At 40.7% G+C, this 17,500-nt stretch overlaps 1 protein-coding gene across 1 annotated transcript in view; it reads left to right on the top strand.

Moving 5' to 3' along the window:
• The window catches only part of sema5ba (sema domain, seven thrombospondin repeats (type 1 and type 1-like), transmembrane domain (TM) and short cytoplasmic domain, (semaphorin) 5Ba), a 37,662-nt gene extending 26,068 nt beyond the window's left edge, over nt 1-11,594 (top strand). The window contains exons 2-4 of the mRNA XM_061919425.1: nt 3,020-3,205; nt 11,186-11,285; nt 11,386-11,594. Of these exons, the coding sequence (XP_061775409.1) occupies nt 3,020-3,205; nt 11,186-11,285; nt 11,386-11,452 (353 nt within the window). The 3' untranslated portion in view covers nt 11,453-11,594. The remainder of the gene's footprint in view (nt 1-3,019; nt 3,206-11,185; nt 11,286-11,385) is intronic.
• Nucleotides 11,595-17,500: the final 5,906 nt, after the last annotated feature.

Raw genomic sequence — 17,500 nt, 5'->3', positions numbered from 1 at the left:
CTAGTGCCAGGGTCCTAGTGCCTGGGTCCTAGTGCCTGGGTTCTAGTGCCTGGGTCCTAGTGCCTGGGCCCTAGTGCCTGTGTCCTACTGCCTGGGTTCTAGTGCCTGGGTCTAGTGCCAGGGTCCTAGTGTCTGGGTTCTACTGCCTGGGTTCTAGTGCCCGGCATTTAACTCAGCAGTAGGCATCTTATTTGTGTCCTATGATCACGTGGCCTCCCCTGGGTCCTGGTGCCTGGTCCCTAGTGCCCGCCATATACCAAGTGACTGCAAGTACCGCAACAGTAAAACACATTTCTAACAGGAAAACCTGCTTATGACTTTAGTGTGTGTGTGTGTGTGTGTGTGTGTGTGTGTGTGTGTGTGTGTGTGTGTGTGTGTGTGTGTGTGTGTGTGTGTGTGTGTGTGTGTGTGTCTTTAAAAGTCTGTGCCTGTTGCTAAGTAACACTTGTTAGCTCAGTGTGCTGCTGTGTTGAATCATTTCACTGAAATGTGTTAGCACTAGCGAATAGAAAGCTAGAACCTTTCATAGAACCTTTCCTCCTTGGCTGTAGTCTCCTTGTCCACAAACGGGTATTGTAGGATTGCAGGCTTGTCACTTATTTGCTTTGTTGTTGCTTATTCCCTGGTAGTAGTAGTAGTGTGTGTGTGTGTGTGTGTGTGTGTTACACGTTGTTTGCTGTGGGATGTTGCCTTCTTTCACTTTCTGTGTCTAGTTGACAATAAAGCACACTTTCCACATCAAACTCAGTGGTAACAGAGCTGTAATGTACATGTACACGTACATGTACACGTACAAAGTCATTAGATTACTACTTATTAATAAAAGTAACATATTATGCCGTCATTTGGAAACACTGCTCACTAACTAACAAACATCAGAAAGGGAAGCTAGAAGGACCTGGACCAGAACCAAGATGGCAAAACTGAGATAAAGACAGTAGAAACTCCAAATATGAAGAAATAGAGTTGATGGCAAATAAATGTTACACAGCCTATTGTTCTCTGCTTCACTACTTTGAACAAATGTGCACTATCACCGAGGCCACAGTTTGACAGATGAATTCATGTTGTTTGGATAGTTTTGATTGACTGGAGTTTTATTAGCGTCTTTTGGGACTGCGGAGAATGTTCAAATGTGACATAAAACTTGAGCTTTTTTCATGGCCACAGTTTGACCTTGGAACAGACAGCAAACCGGATGCTGATTGGCTGAGAGATGGATGAGTTGAGGACTTGAAAACAATGAAGTTAGGGAGCAGCCGGTGGCTTTGGTCTCAAACACTTTCCACCTGCATCCTGACGTGATGCTGCGTTGCCATGGCGACACGCTGCACCGATGGAGAGTGGAGGACTTGTCATTTCCTGACTGCCATCTGGACTCGGAGTGGATTTTTCCCCCCAAAAAGAGGCTCGTTAGCGCGAGCGTGTTTCCCGACGCTAAAGTGTGTCGTTCACTTCAAGGAGGAAGTCACTTTTGATTCATGAAATTCACTTTTCTGTCACACAGACAACAAAGTTTCCACTGCAAATAATCCGTTCCAAATTACGTAAAATATTATTATAAAAATAAAAATGTTAAATGCATAATACCTACAACAATGAAAAATCAATCAATCAATGTTTACTTATATAGCCCTAAATCACTAGTGTCTCAAAGGGCTGCACAAACCACTACCACATCCTCAGTAGGCCCACATAAGGGCAAGGAAAACTCACAGCCAGTGGGACATCGGTGACAATGATGACTATGAGAACCTTGGAGAGGACCTCAAAGCAATGGATGTGGAGCGGGTCTAACATGATACTGTGATAGTTCAATCCATGCTGGATCCAACACAGTCGCGAGAGTCCAGTTCAAAGCGGATCCAAATGAATGGAAAATGATGAGAAAAGTCAAAAGAGTTCATATGTATTCTTTATTTAGCAATATGTTCTTCTATGTGTTATTAATAGGAAAAATATTTGGATCTAATTTTAAATTCTAAAAAAATGACATGTTTTCATTATCTTTTCATTCCATCCATCCATCCATTTCCTACCGCTTATTCCCTTTTGGAGTCGCGGGGGGCGCTGGCGCCTATCTCAGCTACAACCGGGCGGAAGGCGGGGTACACCCTGGACAAGTCGCCACCTCATCACAGTATCTTTTCATTCATGATTTTATAATAATAATAATAATGATTATTATTATTGTTTTTATTAAATGAAAAATATTACTATAATAACATGTTTTAATGTGTGTGAATTATAAGACACATTACTGTTACGTCTTCATGGCATCGGGCACAAGGGGTGCTTCTTCCAAGATGCAGTCGGGCAATGACACAGCGTACAGCTAAGAAAACAGATTTATTTAACTACAAACAGACTAATAACAAAACAACACTGGTTCTAAAAAGGCAAACAAACATCTACTAGCGTGTGAGCTCAGGAAACAGAAGGTGGCTAAGCGCGAAAACATTAGCGAGTAAACACTTACAACACAAAGAGGCTAAGTGTGGAAGCTAGCAAGTATCAAACGGATTATTACCGAAGTCAGAAGTCCATGAAGACATCGAAACGAGTGTAGCAAACTTGACGAGACCAGGACGAGTAAATGGAACAGGTCGGTTAATATAAAACCAGGTGTGCAAACAAAAGCAGGTGAACAAATCAAGTCGCCATGGTGACAAAATATATACAATATGTATATATATATATATACATATATATATATACATATATATATGTATGTATATATATATATCTATATATATATCTATATATATATATATACATACATATATACATATATATATATATATATATATATATATATGTATATATATATGTATATATATATATATAGATATATATATAGATATATATATATATATATATATATATATATATATATATATATATATATATATATATATATATATATACATATATATATATATATATTCCCTCTTTTGTCTGTTTACAAACTTGGTCACTTTTGTCCCAAAAGTGACTTCTTCTCCTCTTTGGTCCACAGCTGTGTGTTATTGGCGGGCCTCGGCAGTTAGAGGAGAGCTCGTCACCATGACAACGTCCCGGCGAGACTCCGCCCGCTCGTCCATGGCCGGCCTCCTCCTCTTCCTCCTGCTCCCGATGTGGGCCGTGTCTGAGATGGAGTGGGCGGCGTGCAGCAAGAAGGAACATCCCAAAGTCTCCATGCAAGGTTTGGAGATGATTTTTTCAGTCGTCACCCACAGGAAGTCACTCGTACACTTTTTACCTGCTCCCTGCTCCCCGCTACTGCTTCAGCACAAACACAATCAGAAGTACTTTATCAATCCTTGAGGGGACATCAGCACAATTCCATTCAAGATCAGACAAACGTCACAGGGAGACAGAACAGGATCAAACATTACAGGGAGACAGAACAGGATCAAACATTACAGGGAGACAGAACAGGATCAAACATTACAGGGAGACAGAACAGGATCAAACATTACAGGGAGACAGAACAGGATCAAACATTACAGGGAGACAGAACAGGATCAAACATTACAGGGAGACAGAACAGGATCAAACATTACAGGGAGACAGAACAGGATCAAACATTACAGGGAAACCGAACAGGATCAAACATTAGAGGGAGACAGAACAGGTTCCAACATTACAGGGAGACAGAACAGGATCAAACATTACAGGGAGACAGAACAGGATCAAACATTAGAGGGAGACAGAACAGAGTCAAACATTACAGGGAGACAGAACAGGATCAAACATTACAGGGAGACAGAACAGGATCAAACATTACAGGGAGACAGAACAGGATCAAACATTACAGGGAGACAGAACAGGATCAAACATTACAGGGAAACCGAACAAGATCAAATATTACAGGGAGACAGAACAGGATCAAACCTTACAGGGAGACAGAACAGGATCGCTGCCAACTTCTGGCACCCCTTACAAACAAGACGAGCAACAGTTAAACACTGGGGTGGGAGGTGAGGAAGAAAAAAGTTCAGTCTAAGCCTGGGCCCCTGGATACAGGGTCCGGACTGCCTTCATGGGCAGCCTCAGTGATGTAACCAGGGACCTCCTAAATAAATAGAGGAGCACGTGGGCTGTACCTTAGAGCGTGGTGGGAGATTGTAACAGAGTGTTCAGCCCCAAATGTCTCTCCTCATTGAGCTAAATTGAACTCTGTCTCTGCATGATTTTTTGTTTCTTGTCTGTTTAATAGATGTCATCAGTGTTTGAACCCGACAGAGACGCAAGAAAGGTTTTAGTTTGAAGTTGACTCAGTCATATTTTTGGGTTTATTCTCAGATATGAACGCCAACTGGGATCTCAAATTTTGTTAGCTTGCGAGCGAGTAAAGCAACATTTACTTGTATCGACATTCCCCCAACCTAACATGAATCCACATCAGGTTGATGCTAACTTCTTTTGTGATGTTTTCATTGTCAACAACACCCTGTTGATTTATATTTCTCTTTTCTTTCGCTGGCTAACTAGCCTAGCTAGCTAGCTAAGTGGCTACCATGTCAGAAGTATAAAGCCAAGCATTTTTTTTTGCGGTCAAACTGTCCGGCCGTTCCTGGCTTGCCGGAACTTTCTGGAAGACGCTCAGAAGGAGGAGGGAAGAGAATGAATTTTAGACGCAGGGTCTGTCAAAGCCGTGCAAGGTTAGCGAGATACGTGATAGCATCCTGGGTGAGGTTAGCGCTTTGTTCCTCAGAGTTAAATAACTCGCATCGAAATAAGAGGCTCACTATTTGGCATGTTGACAGCGTGAATTAGGCGCCAGATGAATGTGAGCAAACACAAACACACACACACATACACGCACACACACACACACACACACACACACACACACACACACTCACACACGCACACACACACACACACACACACACACGTTGTTGTGTGTGAGTTTGTCTGGCTTCTGCCAAAACAAAAATGCGGCTATCTGCACGGCTTTTAACAGAAGCTCCATCTCAAGTCTCGAGGGGCAAATTTGGCTAAAAAAATGTAAAGGTTTATTGCTTCTGACAGAAAATATTTAAAAACATTGATCGGAAATTTTAATTGCTCGAGCGCTGCATAGAAGCATGTAGCAACATCATATTGCTCACCATTGATCCTAATTGTTTTGGGTTGAACATTGTCTAGAAAAAGTCAATAGGATTCTTAGTTTGATATAAAACATTAATCCTTGAACGTTTGAAGGAAATCTGTTTGTGGTAGAGTGGCGCCTAGACCCCGGATGAGAGGTCTTAGCTCCAGCGCCACATAGAAACATGTAGCAACATCACATTGCTCACCATTCATCCTATTTGTTTTGGGTTGAACATTGTCTAGCATAAGCCAATAGGATTCTTGCTTGGACATGAAACATAATTTGTTGAGCATTTGGTAGAACACAGCCTAAAACCCCAGATAAGAGATTGAAATGACCTATGCTAGAGTGCTGCCTAGAAACCTACTTGATATCATGACATTTAGTACCAGATATCTTAAGTTAAAAATCTTGAGTTGAATGTCATGATAGAGCAACAGGGATCTTGCTAACTAATTTTTTAAGAGTTTGAAGAACATTTCAACTGCAAGAGTGGCACCTAGAAACATGTCGCAACATGATCTTTGTCACCATTTAGCCTGTTTGTCTTGGATTGAGTGTCTTCTAGCAAAGTCAATAGGGTTCTTGGTCTGACTTGAAACACTAATCCTTGAGCGTTTGTAGGAAATAAGTTGGCGGTTCCAACTGGTAGAGTGGCGCCTAGACCCCGGATGAGAGATTGTTGCTCCAGTGCAACATCACATTGCTCACCATTCATCATAATTGTTTTGAATCGAAAATTGTCTGGAAAAAGTCAACAGGGTTCTTGCTTTGACGTAAAACCTACAGTTGGTAGGTTGGAACTTCCGTTTGGTAGAACATTGCCTAGACCCCAGATTAGAGATTGAAATGATTTACGCTAGAGCGACACCTAGAAACATACTGACATCATGACATCTGACACCAGATAGATAGCTTAAGTGAGGTATTTTGAGTTGAATGTCACGATAAAGCAACGGAGATCTTGCTCACTTGTCTTTTAAAATGTTTGAAGAACATTAGTGGACATTTCTTGTTCAAAAATTGCAAGTGCTAGAGTGCAACCTAGAAACATGTCGCAACATGATCTTTGTCACCATTTAGCCTGTTTGTCTTGGATTGGGTGTCTTCTAGCAAAGTCAACAGGGTTCTTGGTCTTACTTAAAGGGGAACATTATCAGCAGACCTATGTAAGCCTCAATATATACCTTGATGGTGCAGAAAAAAGACCATCTATTTTTTTAACCGATTTCCGAACTCTAAATGGGTGAATTTTGGCGAATTAAACGCCTTTCTGTTATTTGCTCTCGGAGCGATGATGTCACTTAGGTAGTCAACCGCCATTTTCTCAAACACGTTACAAACATCGAGTCAAATCAGCTCTGTTCTTTTCCGTTTTTTCGACTATTTTTTGGAACCTTGGAGACATCATGCCTCGTGGGTGTGTTGTCGGAGTTTGTAGCAACACTAACAGGGATGGATTCAGGTAGATTTACGTAGAATGTGCATCGATTAGCATGTCGTGCTAATCAATGCTAACATGCTATTTAGGCTAGCTGTATGTACATTTGTAGCTATATTTGCATCCAGTCTTTCCCTCCACCCACAATTAATGCCAAACAAACACTTACCAATCGACGGATTTAAGTTGCTCCAGTGTCACAAGATGCGAAAGTCCCGATCGTTTGGTCTGCACCTTTTACCGGAGATGCTAAGGCAGACATGGCCGGATAGCGTCAATAGCTATTCGCTCAATAGCTTCAGTTTCCTCTTCAATTTCGTTTTCGCTATCTGCCTCCACACTCCGACCATCCGTTTCAATACATGCATAATCTGTTGAATCGCTTAAGCCGCTGAAATCCGAGTCTGAATCCGAGTTAATGTCGCTATTTCTTGCTGTGCTATCCGCCTGGATAGCATGTATATCACTGGATGACGTCACAGGAAAATGGACGGTGGCTTCACAGATAGCGAAAATCAGGCACTTTAAAGCCGTTTTTCGGGATATTCCACGATGGGTAAAATTTAAAAAAAAACTTCGAAAAATAAATTAAGCCACCGGGAACTGATTTTTATTGGTTTTAACCCTTCTAAAATTGTGATAATATTCCCCTTTAAAACACTAATCCTTGAACGCTTGAAAGAAGTCAATTTGAGGTTCAAACTGGTAGAGTGGCGCCTAGACCTCAAAGGAAAGATCCTTGCTAAAGCGCTGCCTCAAGGCTTATACCAGCGTGACCTTTGACACCAGCCATCTTAAGTATTTGGGGTCAAATACTATTAAAAAACCCACATGAATCTTGCACTGACATAAAACACTGATCTTTAAAAGTTTTCAAATGGCAGAGTGCTGCATAGACCCCAGATGTCAGATCCTTGATCATTGTAAAGATCTCATGCACTGCTTAGACACGCACCAATATGGGGTCTTGGGTTGTAAATCAGGGTTCTTGTTCTGTATTAGAACGTTAACAACGATTTGAAGAAAAGCAGTGGACATTTGTAATTGCTAGAGCGCCGCATAGAAACATGAACTAGTATGATCTTTGTGACAGTTGAGTAGAGTGTCTTGGATCAAATATTACCAATACAAGTCATTTAGTTTTGTGCTGAGACATTCAACACTCATCCTTGACATTTTGAAGATGATGAGACAAAACATTGTAATTTGGTAGAGTGCTGCCTAGAAACCTGACGTTTGAAGTTCACACATTTTCAGACGTCAATGTGACTGTAGACCAGGTGAACGAAATGAACTAGAAGGATGCGTTCGGTATTAGATGTCATCTTTGGTGTTCCTTGTCTTTGAAGGTCACTTTCATGAACTTGCAAGTCTGCTTCCGGTCTTCATTCCAGACTAAGTCCATCAAGACGTCTTAAAGTGGAACTATACTTTTACCTTTCACCCCTCACAAAGACGGATCCCCCTCCCCCTCCATCCCAGTCCCAAATGTTCAGCTTAGTCCCACTTTCAAAGACAGCGGAGAAAGTCCCACACGGCGAGGAGCCCTTGGACCGTCAAGGCGGAGCGAGCGCCGCCGCGTTAAGCAGAGAGTTTAGAAAAGAGGCGAACAATGAACGTGTCGGCCGGGCCTTGAATGCATCGTCTGTGATTGATGAGTGTTTTATGCTCGCTTGCTGGAGCGCTACTCAGCTCACCTGGACCAGGAAGTCTGAATGGTGAGCGGATTAAAGACCCACAATGGTCAGCGCTAACAGCTTTAGCTAACGCTTGTCCGTCATGGAGCTCTACGCCTCAGGGACCAAAGTGCTGGGACTGCTTCCGGAGCGTAGCAGCGAAGAAAATGTGGAGTCTTTGCAGCTAGAACAATGTCTGGCAAGACTTTGGAATGAAAAGAATTGCTCGAGCGCCGCCTAGAAAACATGTCATTCTGTGACCCCATCACAAGTGTCTTGTTGTTGAAGGTCTTTGCAACGCAACAGAGTTCTTGCAAAGAAGGTTTGAATAATATTGGTACTTAATTCCAGCTGCTCGAGTGCCGCCTAGAAACATGTCAGTCTGACCTGTGACCATATCACAAGTGTCTTGTTGTTGAATGTCTTTGCAACGCAACAGAGTTCTTGCTAAGAAGGTTTGAATAATATTGGTACTTAATTCCAGCTGCTCGAGTGCCGCCTAGAAACATGTCAGTCTGACCTGTTACCATATCACAAGTGTCTTGTTGTTGAATGTCTTTGCAACGCAACAGAGTTCTTGCTAAGAAGGTTTGAATAATATTGGTACTTAATTCCAGCTGCTCGAGTGCCGCCTAGAAACATGTCAGTCTGACCTGTGACCATATCACAAGTGTCTTGTTGTTGAATGTCTTTGCAACGCAACAGAGTTCTTGCTAAGAAGGTTTGAATAATATTGTTAGTTTATTCCAGCTGCTCGAGTGCCGCCTAGAAACATGTCAGTCTGACCTGTGACACTATCACAAGTGTTTTGTTGTTTAATATCTTTGCAACGCAGCAGAGTTCTTGCTAAGAAGGTTTGAATAATATTGTAAGTTTATTCCAGTTGCTCGAGTGCTGCCTAGAAACATGTCAGTCTGACCTGTGACACTATCACAAGTGTTTTGTTGTTTAATGTCTTTGCAACGCAACAGAGTTCTTGCTAAGAAGGTTTGAATAATATTGGTAGTTAGTTTCAGCTGCTCGAGTGCCGCCTAGAAACACGTCAGTCTGACCTGTGACACTGTGTGGTCATCTAAGACTGTGAGTGCAACTCAAAAGTGGTGCAGACCGCCTTATTTACAAGAGAATGTTGTGTGCATGAAAGGCTTTCATTCACATTCATGTTGTCATGCTGCTACCTGTGGGCCAGGTATTGAACCAGCAGCATATTCAATCATCTTGCCAGGAAACCAACATGTTGTGACAGTTAATGGTCTCTAATAATTGCTTGCCTAAACAGCAGCACTCACATGTGGACGCTCCACAATGTTGTGTGTGTTCTACTCCCTCATATAAATGCATCAATAAGTCTGTCGGGATAAAAAAACACATTTTGTCATTTCATAGCTGCTGTTAATTGCTAATGAAAACAGCAGCACTTACACGCTCCACAATGTTGTGTTTCATAGCTGCTATTAATTGCTAATAGTAACAGTAGCAATTATACTTGGACGCACCACAATGCTGTGTGTCAGAGCTGCTATTAATTGCTAATGAAAACAGCAGCACTCAGAGAGGGTAAATATTTGGGCCCCGAACAATTCAATACTTGTTTGATTCCTGACAATTTGAGGACATTTGCAAGGAGATGGCCTAAATATGTATTATTAAAAATGGATTGTCATTAAAAAAAAAAAAATTAAAAAATGATTTATTTTTGAAGCAATTTTTGAAAAATATTAATTGATTTATTATCGGGTTGAGCAAGAATCGCGATTCAAATGTGAACCAATTTTGTGTGCACCTCTGGTGATTAGTGTAGACTTCTAGGTGGACGCTCCACAATGTTGTGTGTCTCCATGTTTATTAGATTAGACTTTTGGGTTATTATTTTGTTATAGGTTATTAGATTAGATTTATAGGTTAGCTTCTTAATAATTAGACTTAAATAGGTGGACGTTCCACAATGTTGTGTGTCTCCATGTTTATTAGATTAGACTTTTGGGTTATTATTTTGTTATAGGTTATTAGATTAGATTTATAGGTTAGATTCTTAATAATTAGACCTAAATAGGTGGACGTTCCACAATGTTGTGTGTCTCCATGTTCATGGCAGGAATCTACAGAGTCCTTTTTATATTGTGTTCAAGTGGCCTGAGAACTGGAGCCCGTGCTAACGTGCTAACGTGCTACCACTGGGGGGAATGGTGGTTGTTGTGCAAACACGCAGCGTGCTGGGAGTGTCAGCGCGTTGTCAAATTGGACTCGTCATGGCCGCCGTAACACGACGCCCACATGGCGGCGGCGTGGGCAGAAGTAAACGCAACCTTCTCGACAGGGAGGCTGCTTCGGTGCCAAACTACAAATTGTCCGCCTCCCGCCCAGCCGGCAGAGAGCAGCCGTCTGGAAATCAAACATCCAATAATGGCTGCTGGAGATCAACGAGGAAGAGGAGGGGGGTGGGGGTGGGGGCCTGGGGGGTGGTGAGGTCGGTGCCTTTATTGGCCCCCGCCGTGCCCTGCTAAGCCCGTGGGGCCGCTTACGAGGGGATTGAAGAGGCGGCGTGTATAAAAAGTGTGGTAAGCAGGAGGATAAATGTCAGTCATCAACAACCGCCTGTGTCGCACTGGCCCTTTAAGGGAGGGGCGGGGTCATGCAGTCATGCACTTCCTGCTTGGAGTGTCAACATCAATGATTTGTACTGATATGTATTTATCATATTTTATCATAACAAGGTTATGTTTAATTGTTCAATCATATTTGTATGAAAAATGATTTTATTCCTAAACTATGCTAGGCTAGCCTATGCTAGGCTAGGCTAGGCTATGCTAGGCTAGGCTAGGCTATGCTAGGCCGTGGTATCTTCTCATGTCTTGTGATCAAACAATGGACTTAATGACACTTTCATGATGTTTCACTAGAAATAACCCTAACCCTAAACCCTAAGTGATGGAAGTGTTGCTAACTTCTCCTTTTCCTCCTCAGAGCTCCGTCCGTGGATCTCGGCCTTCTCACCAGGCGGCGTGCGGGACTTCTCCCAGCTCACCCTTGACCTCACCAGAAATGAACTCATCGTGGGCGCCAGGTCAGACACACACACACACACACACACACACACACACACACACTGAAGAAGAAGAAGAAGACAAGTAGACTTACAAACTCTTATTTTGTCGTTAATGTAGAAACTTCCTGTTCAGACTGGACCTCAGCAACTTGTCACTGGTGCAGGTAGGAGCTACTATTTGTTAGTACTGTGTTACCTAGTACAATGTTACATACAGTACTTACTAATAGTCTTTAGTACTGTGTTACCTAGTACAATGTTACATACAGTACTTACTAACAGTCTTTAGTACTGTGTTACGTAGTACAATAAGGTTAATTATACACAAAGTCACACACACAAAGTCACACACACACACACACACACAGACAAAGTCACACACACACGTAGTCGCACACACACATAACTGGCACACACACAAAGTCACACACACACATAGTCGCACACACATAGTTGCACACACATAAAGTCTCACACACACACATAGTCGCACACACACATAGTCGCACAAACATATAGTTGCACACACACATAGCCGCACACACAACGTAAGAAGAGTGTGTGCGACACAGACGTTAGCGCAGCATGTGAGCTACAGTGCTAACATCACAGTGTGCTACAATAGGTTAGCACATTCATTCCAAGGTTGGTCGGTCGTCGTTTAGTTAGTTAGTTGATTGGTTAATTCATTGGTTAGTAGGTTAGTTAGTTTGCTTGTTGGTTAGTTTATGTGTCTTGTTAGTTGGTTAGCGTGTTCATTTGTTTGTTGGTTAGTTTGTTCATGAGTTGGTTAGTTTGTTGTTAATTTGTTAGTTGGTTGGTTGGTTGGTTAGTTTGATAGTGAAGTGAATTATATTTATATAGCGCTTTTCTCCAGTGACTCAAAGCGCTTTACATAGTGAAAGCCAATATCTAAGTTCCATTTAAAGCAGTGTGGGTGGCACTGGGAGCAGGTGGGTCAAGTGTCTTGCCCAAGGACACAACGTGTGTTGGTTAGTTAGTTTGGCAATTGGTTAGTTAGTTATTTTGTTGGTTTGTTAGTTTGTATGTTATTTGATTAGTTAGTTACTTTGTTGATTACTTTGTCAGTTAGTATGTTTGTTTGTTTGATGATTATTTTGTTAATTGGTTAGTTTGTTCTTTTATTAATTGGTTGGTTAGTTCGTTAGTTAGTTAATTATTTAGTTGGTCCATCAGTTAGTTATTTGTTGGTGTGTTTGTTAATTGTTTTGTTCGTTAATTGGTTCTTTCGTTGGTTAGTTAGTTCAATAGTTCCATAGTTTGTTTGTTTGTTTGTTTGTTTATTAATTGTTTATTTAGTTAGTGGGTTATTTGTTGGTGTTATTAATTAGTCGTAAACATTCAGAAAATGTGAGAAATGGGATGAGTAAAAAGTGATGATATTTTGAGGCTGATGCGGATGATGTAATGAGGACATGTATTGAGTAGAGGTCGGATGGTGGAGGTCAGGGCTGCTCTCCTTGGAAGTTGAAAAGCAGACAACATGTCTGCCTCCTCTTCTCTCTCAGCGGCACAACTCAAGTGAGGGACATGATGGATGTATGATGGATGTATGTTGGATGTATGATGGATGTATGTTGGATGTATGATGGATGTATGATGGATGTATGTTGGATGTATGATGGATGTATGATGGATGTATGATGGATGGATGATGGATGTATGTTGGATGTATGTTGGATGTATGATGGATGTATGTTGGATGTATGTTGGATGTATGTTGGATGTATGATGGATGTATGATGGATGTATGATGGATGTATGTTGGATGTATGTTGGATGTATGATGGATGTATGATGGATGTATGATGGATGTATGATGGATGTATGATGGATGTATGATGGATGTATGTTGGATGTATGATGGATGTATGATGGATGTATGATGGATGTATGTTGGATGTATGATGGATGTATGTTGGATGTATGTTGGATGGATGTATGATGGATGTATGTCCGATGGATGTCGGATGTATGATGGATGTATGATGGATGTATGTTGGATGTATGATGGATGTATGTTGGATGTATGTTGGATGGATGTATGATGGATGTATGATGGATGTATGATGGATGTATGTTGGATGTATGATGGATGTATGATGGATGTATGATGGATGGATGATGGATGTATGTCGGATGGATGTCGGATGTATGATGGATGTATGTTGGATGTATGTTGGATGTATGATGGATGTATGATGGATGTATGATGGATGTATGTTGGATGTATGTTGGATGTATGATGGATGTATGATGGATGTATGATGGATGTATGATGGATGTATGTCGGATGGATGTCGGATGTATGATGGATGTATGTTGGATGTATGTTGGATGTATGATGGATGTATGTTGGATGTATGTTGGATGTATGATGGATGTATGATGGATGTATGATGGATGTATGTTGGATGTATGATGGATGTATGATGGATGTATGTTGGATGTATGATGGATGTATGTTGGATGTATGATGGATGTATGATGGATGTATGATGGATGTATGTTGGATGTATGATGGATGTATGATGGATGTATGATGGATGTATGTTGGATGTATGTTGGATGTATGATGGATGTATGATGGATGTATGATGGATGTATGATGGATGTATGATGGATGTATGATGGATGTATGTTGGATGTATGATGGATGTATGATGGATGTATGATGGATGTATGTTGGATGTATGATGTATGTATGTTGGATGTATGTTGGATGGATGTATGATGGATGTATGATGGATGTATGATGGATGTATGTCGGATGGATGTCGGATGTATGATGGATGTATGATGGATGTATGTTGGATGTATGATGGATGTATGTTGGATGTATGTTGGATGGATGTATGATGGATGTATGATGGATGTATGATGGATGTATGTCGGATGGATGTCGGATGTATGATGGATGTATGTTGGATGTATGTTGGATGTATGATGGATGTATGATGGATGTATGATGGATGTATGTTGGATGTATGATGGATGTATGATGGATGTATGTTGGATGTATGATGGATGTATGTTGGATGTATGTTGGATGTATGATGGATGTATGATGGATGTATGATGGATGTATGATGGATGTATGTCGGATGGATGTCGGATGTATGATGGATGTATGTTGGATGTATGTTGGATGTATGATGGATGTATGATGGATGTATGATGGATGTATGATGGATGTATGATGGATGCATGTTGGATGTATGTTGGATGTATGTTGGATGTATGATGGATGGATGTTGGATGTATGATGGATGTATGATGGATGGATGTTGGATGTATGATGGATGTATGATGGATGTATGATGGATGTATGTTGGATGGATGTTGGATGTATGATGGATGTATGATGGATGTATGTTGGATGTATGATGATGTATGATGGATGTATGATGGATGTATGTTGGATGTATGATGGATGCATGATGGATGTATGTTGGATGGATGTTGGATGTATGATGGATGTATGATGGATGTATGTTGGATGTATGATGATGTATGTTGGATGTATGATGGATGCATGATGGATGTATGTTGGATGTATGATGGATGTGACAACATGAAAGTAGTAGAAGATGATGCACAGTCTGCCAGGTGTTTGCTGACAAGCTGCAGGTGATATAAATATATGAATATATTAATACTTCTTACAGTCTGACACCTCACCTGTCTGACACTTTTGTGTGTGAGTGTGTGTGTGTGTGTGTGTGTGTGTGTGTGTGAGTGTATATGTGTGTGTGTGTGTGTGTGTGTGTGTGTGTGTGTGTGTGTATGTGTGTGTGTGTGTGTGTATGTGTGTGTGTGTGTATGTGTGTGTGTGTGTATGTGTGTGTGTGTGTGTTTGTTATAAAGTAAAAAGAAGGAGTTGTCAACATGTCATCATCCTCATGTGACAAAAGAATGCTGCTTGTCAAAAACAACTCCTCCTGGCTGCACCGGGGACCTTCACAATAAAAGCCTCAGTGGGAGTGTGTTTTGAAGAGGTTAACAGTGGTAGAGTGACGATGGTGCAGCAGTGGTGTAGTCTTTCTATATGTGCGCCTGTCTGTGTCAACCAAATTGTTATTTTCTTATTATTTCTCAACAAATATATATGTATCGAAATATATATATTTGTTTATTTATGTTATTTCATTTATATACCTTCATTGTGTTCTTGTATCATCTCCTACATGACATGTATCATCTCCTACATGACATGTATCATCTCCTACATGACATGTATCATCTCCTACATGACATGTATCATCTCCTACATGACAAGTATCATCTCCTACATGACATGTATCATCTCCTACATGACATGTATCATCTCCTACATGACAAGTATCATCTCCTACATGACATGTATCATCTCCTACATGACATGTATCATCTCCTACATGACATGTATCATCTCCTACATGACATGTATCATCTCCTACATGACATGTATCATCTCCTACATGACAAGTATCATCTCCTACATGACATGTATCATCTCCTACATGACATGTATCATCTCCTACATGACATGTATCATCTCCTACATGACATGTATCATCTCCTACATGACATGTATCATCTCCTACATGACATGTATCATCTCCTACATGACATGTATCATCTCCTACATGACATGTATCATCTCCTACATGACATGTATCATCTCTTACTTGACATGTATCATCTCCTACATGACATGTATCATCTCCTACTTGACATGTATCATCTCCTACATGACATGTATCATCTCCTACTTGACATGTATCATCTCCTACATGACATGTATCATCTCCTACATGACATGTATCATCTCTTACTTGACATGTATCATCTCCTACATGACATGTATCATCTCCTACATGACATGTATCATCTCCTACATGACATGTATCATCTCCTACATGACATGTATCATCTCCTACATGACATGTATCATCTCCTACATGACAAGTATCATCTCCTACATGACATGTATCATCTCCTACATGACATGTATCATCTCCTACATGACATGTATCATCTCCTACATGACATGTATCATCTCCTACATGACATGTATCATCTCCTACATGACATGTATCATCTCCTACATGACATGTATCATCTCCTACATGACATGTATCATCTCTTACTTGACATGTATCATCTCCTACATGACATGTATCATCTCCTACTTGACATGTATCATCTCCTACATGACATGTATCATCTCCTACTTGACATGTATCATCTCCTACATGACATGTATCATCTCCTACATGACATGTATCATCTCTTACTTGACATGTATCATCTCCTACATGACATGTATCATCTCCTACATGACATGTATCATCTCCTACATGACATGTATCATCTCCTACATGACATGTATCATCTCCTACATGACATGTATCATCTCCTACATGACATGTATCATCTCCTACATGACATGTATCATCTCCTACATGACATGTATCATCTCCTACATGACATGTATCATCTCCTACATGACATGTATCATCTCCTACATGACATGTATCATCTCCTACATGACATGTATCATCTCCTACATGACATGTATCATCTCCTACATGACATGTATCATCTCCTACATGACATGTATCATCTCCTACATGACATGTATCATCTCCTACATGACATGTATCATCTCCTACATGACATGTATCATCTCCTACATGACATGTATCATCTCCTACATGACATGTATCATCTCCTACATGACATGTATCATCTCCTACATGACATGTATCATCTCCTACATGACATGTATCATCTCCTACATGACATGTATCATCTCCTACATGACATGTATCATCTCCTACATGACATGTATCATCTCCTACATGACATGTATCATCTCCTACATGACATGTATCATCTCCTACATGACATGTATCATCTCCTACATGACATGTATCATCTCCTACATGACATGTATCATCTCCTACATGACATGTATCATCTCCTACATGACATGTATCATCTCCTACATGACATGTATCATCTCCTACATGACATGTATCATCTCCTACATGACATGTATCATCTCCTACATGACAATCTGAGAGTATTATTACATTTCTACCTACTTTTCTTTCCTGTTGTCCTTACACTATCATTACATTAGTCACTATCATGTCTTCACTGGTCTTTTATTTTGAAGGAGCCTATATATTAACGGGTGTCCCCCCAAAGTGTGTTTGAGTTAT

Source organism: Nerophis ophidion, linkage group LG13 (genome assembly GCF_033978795.1).
Source record: "Nerophis ophidion isolate RoL-2023_Sa linkage group LG13, RoL_Noph_v1.0, whole genome shotgun sequence".
NCBI lineage: Eukaryota > Metazoa > Chordata > Actinopteri > Syngnathiformes > Syngnathidae > Nerophis > Nerophis ophidion.
The sequence above is the reverse complement of the archived record's forward strand: the minus strand, read 5'-3'. Positions and strand labels throughout refer to the sequence as shown.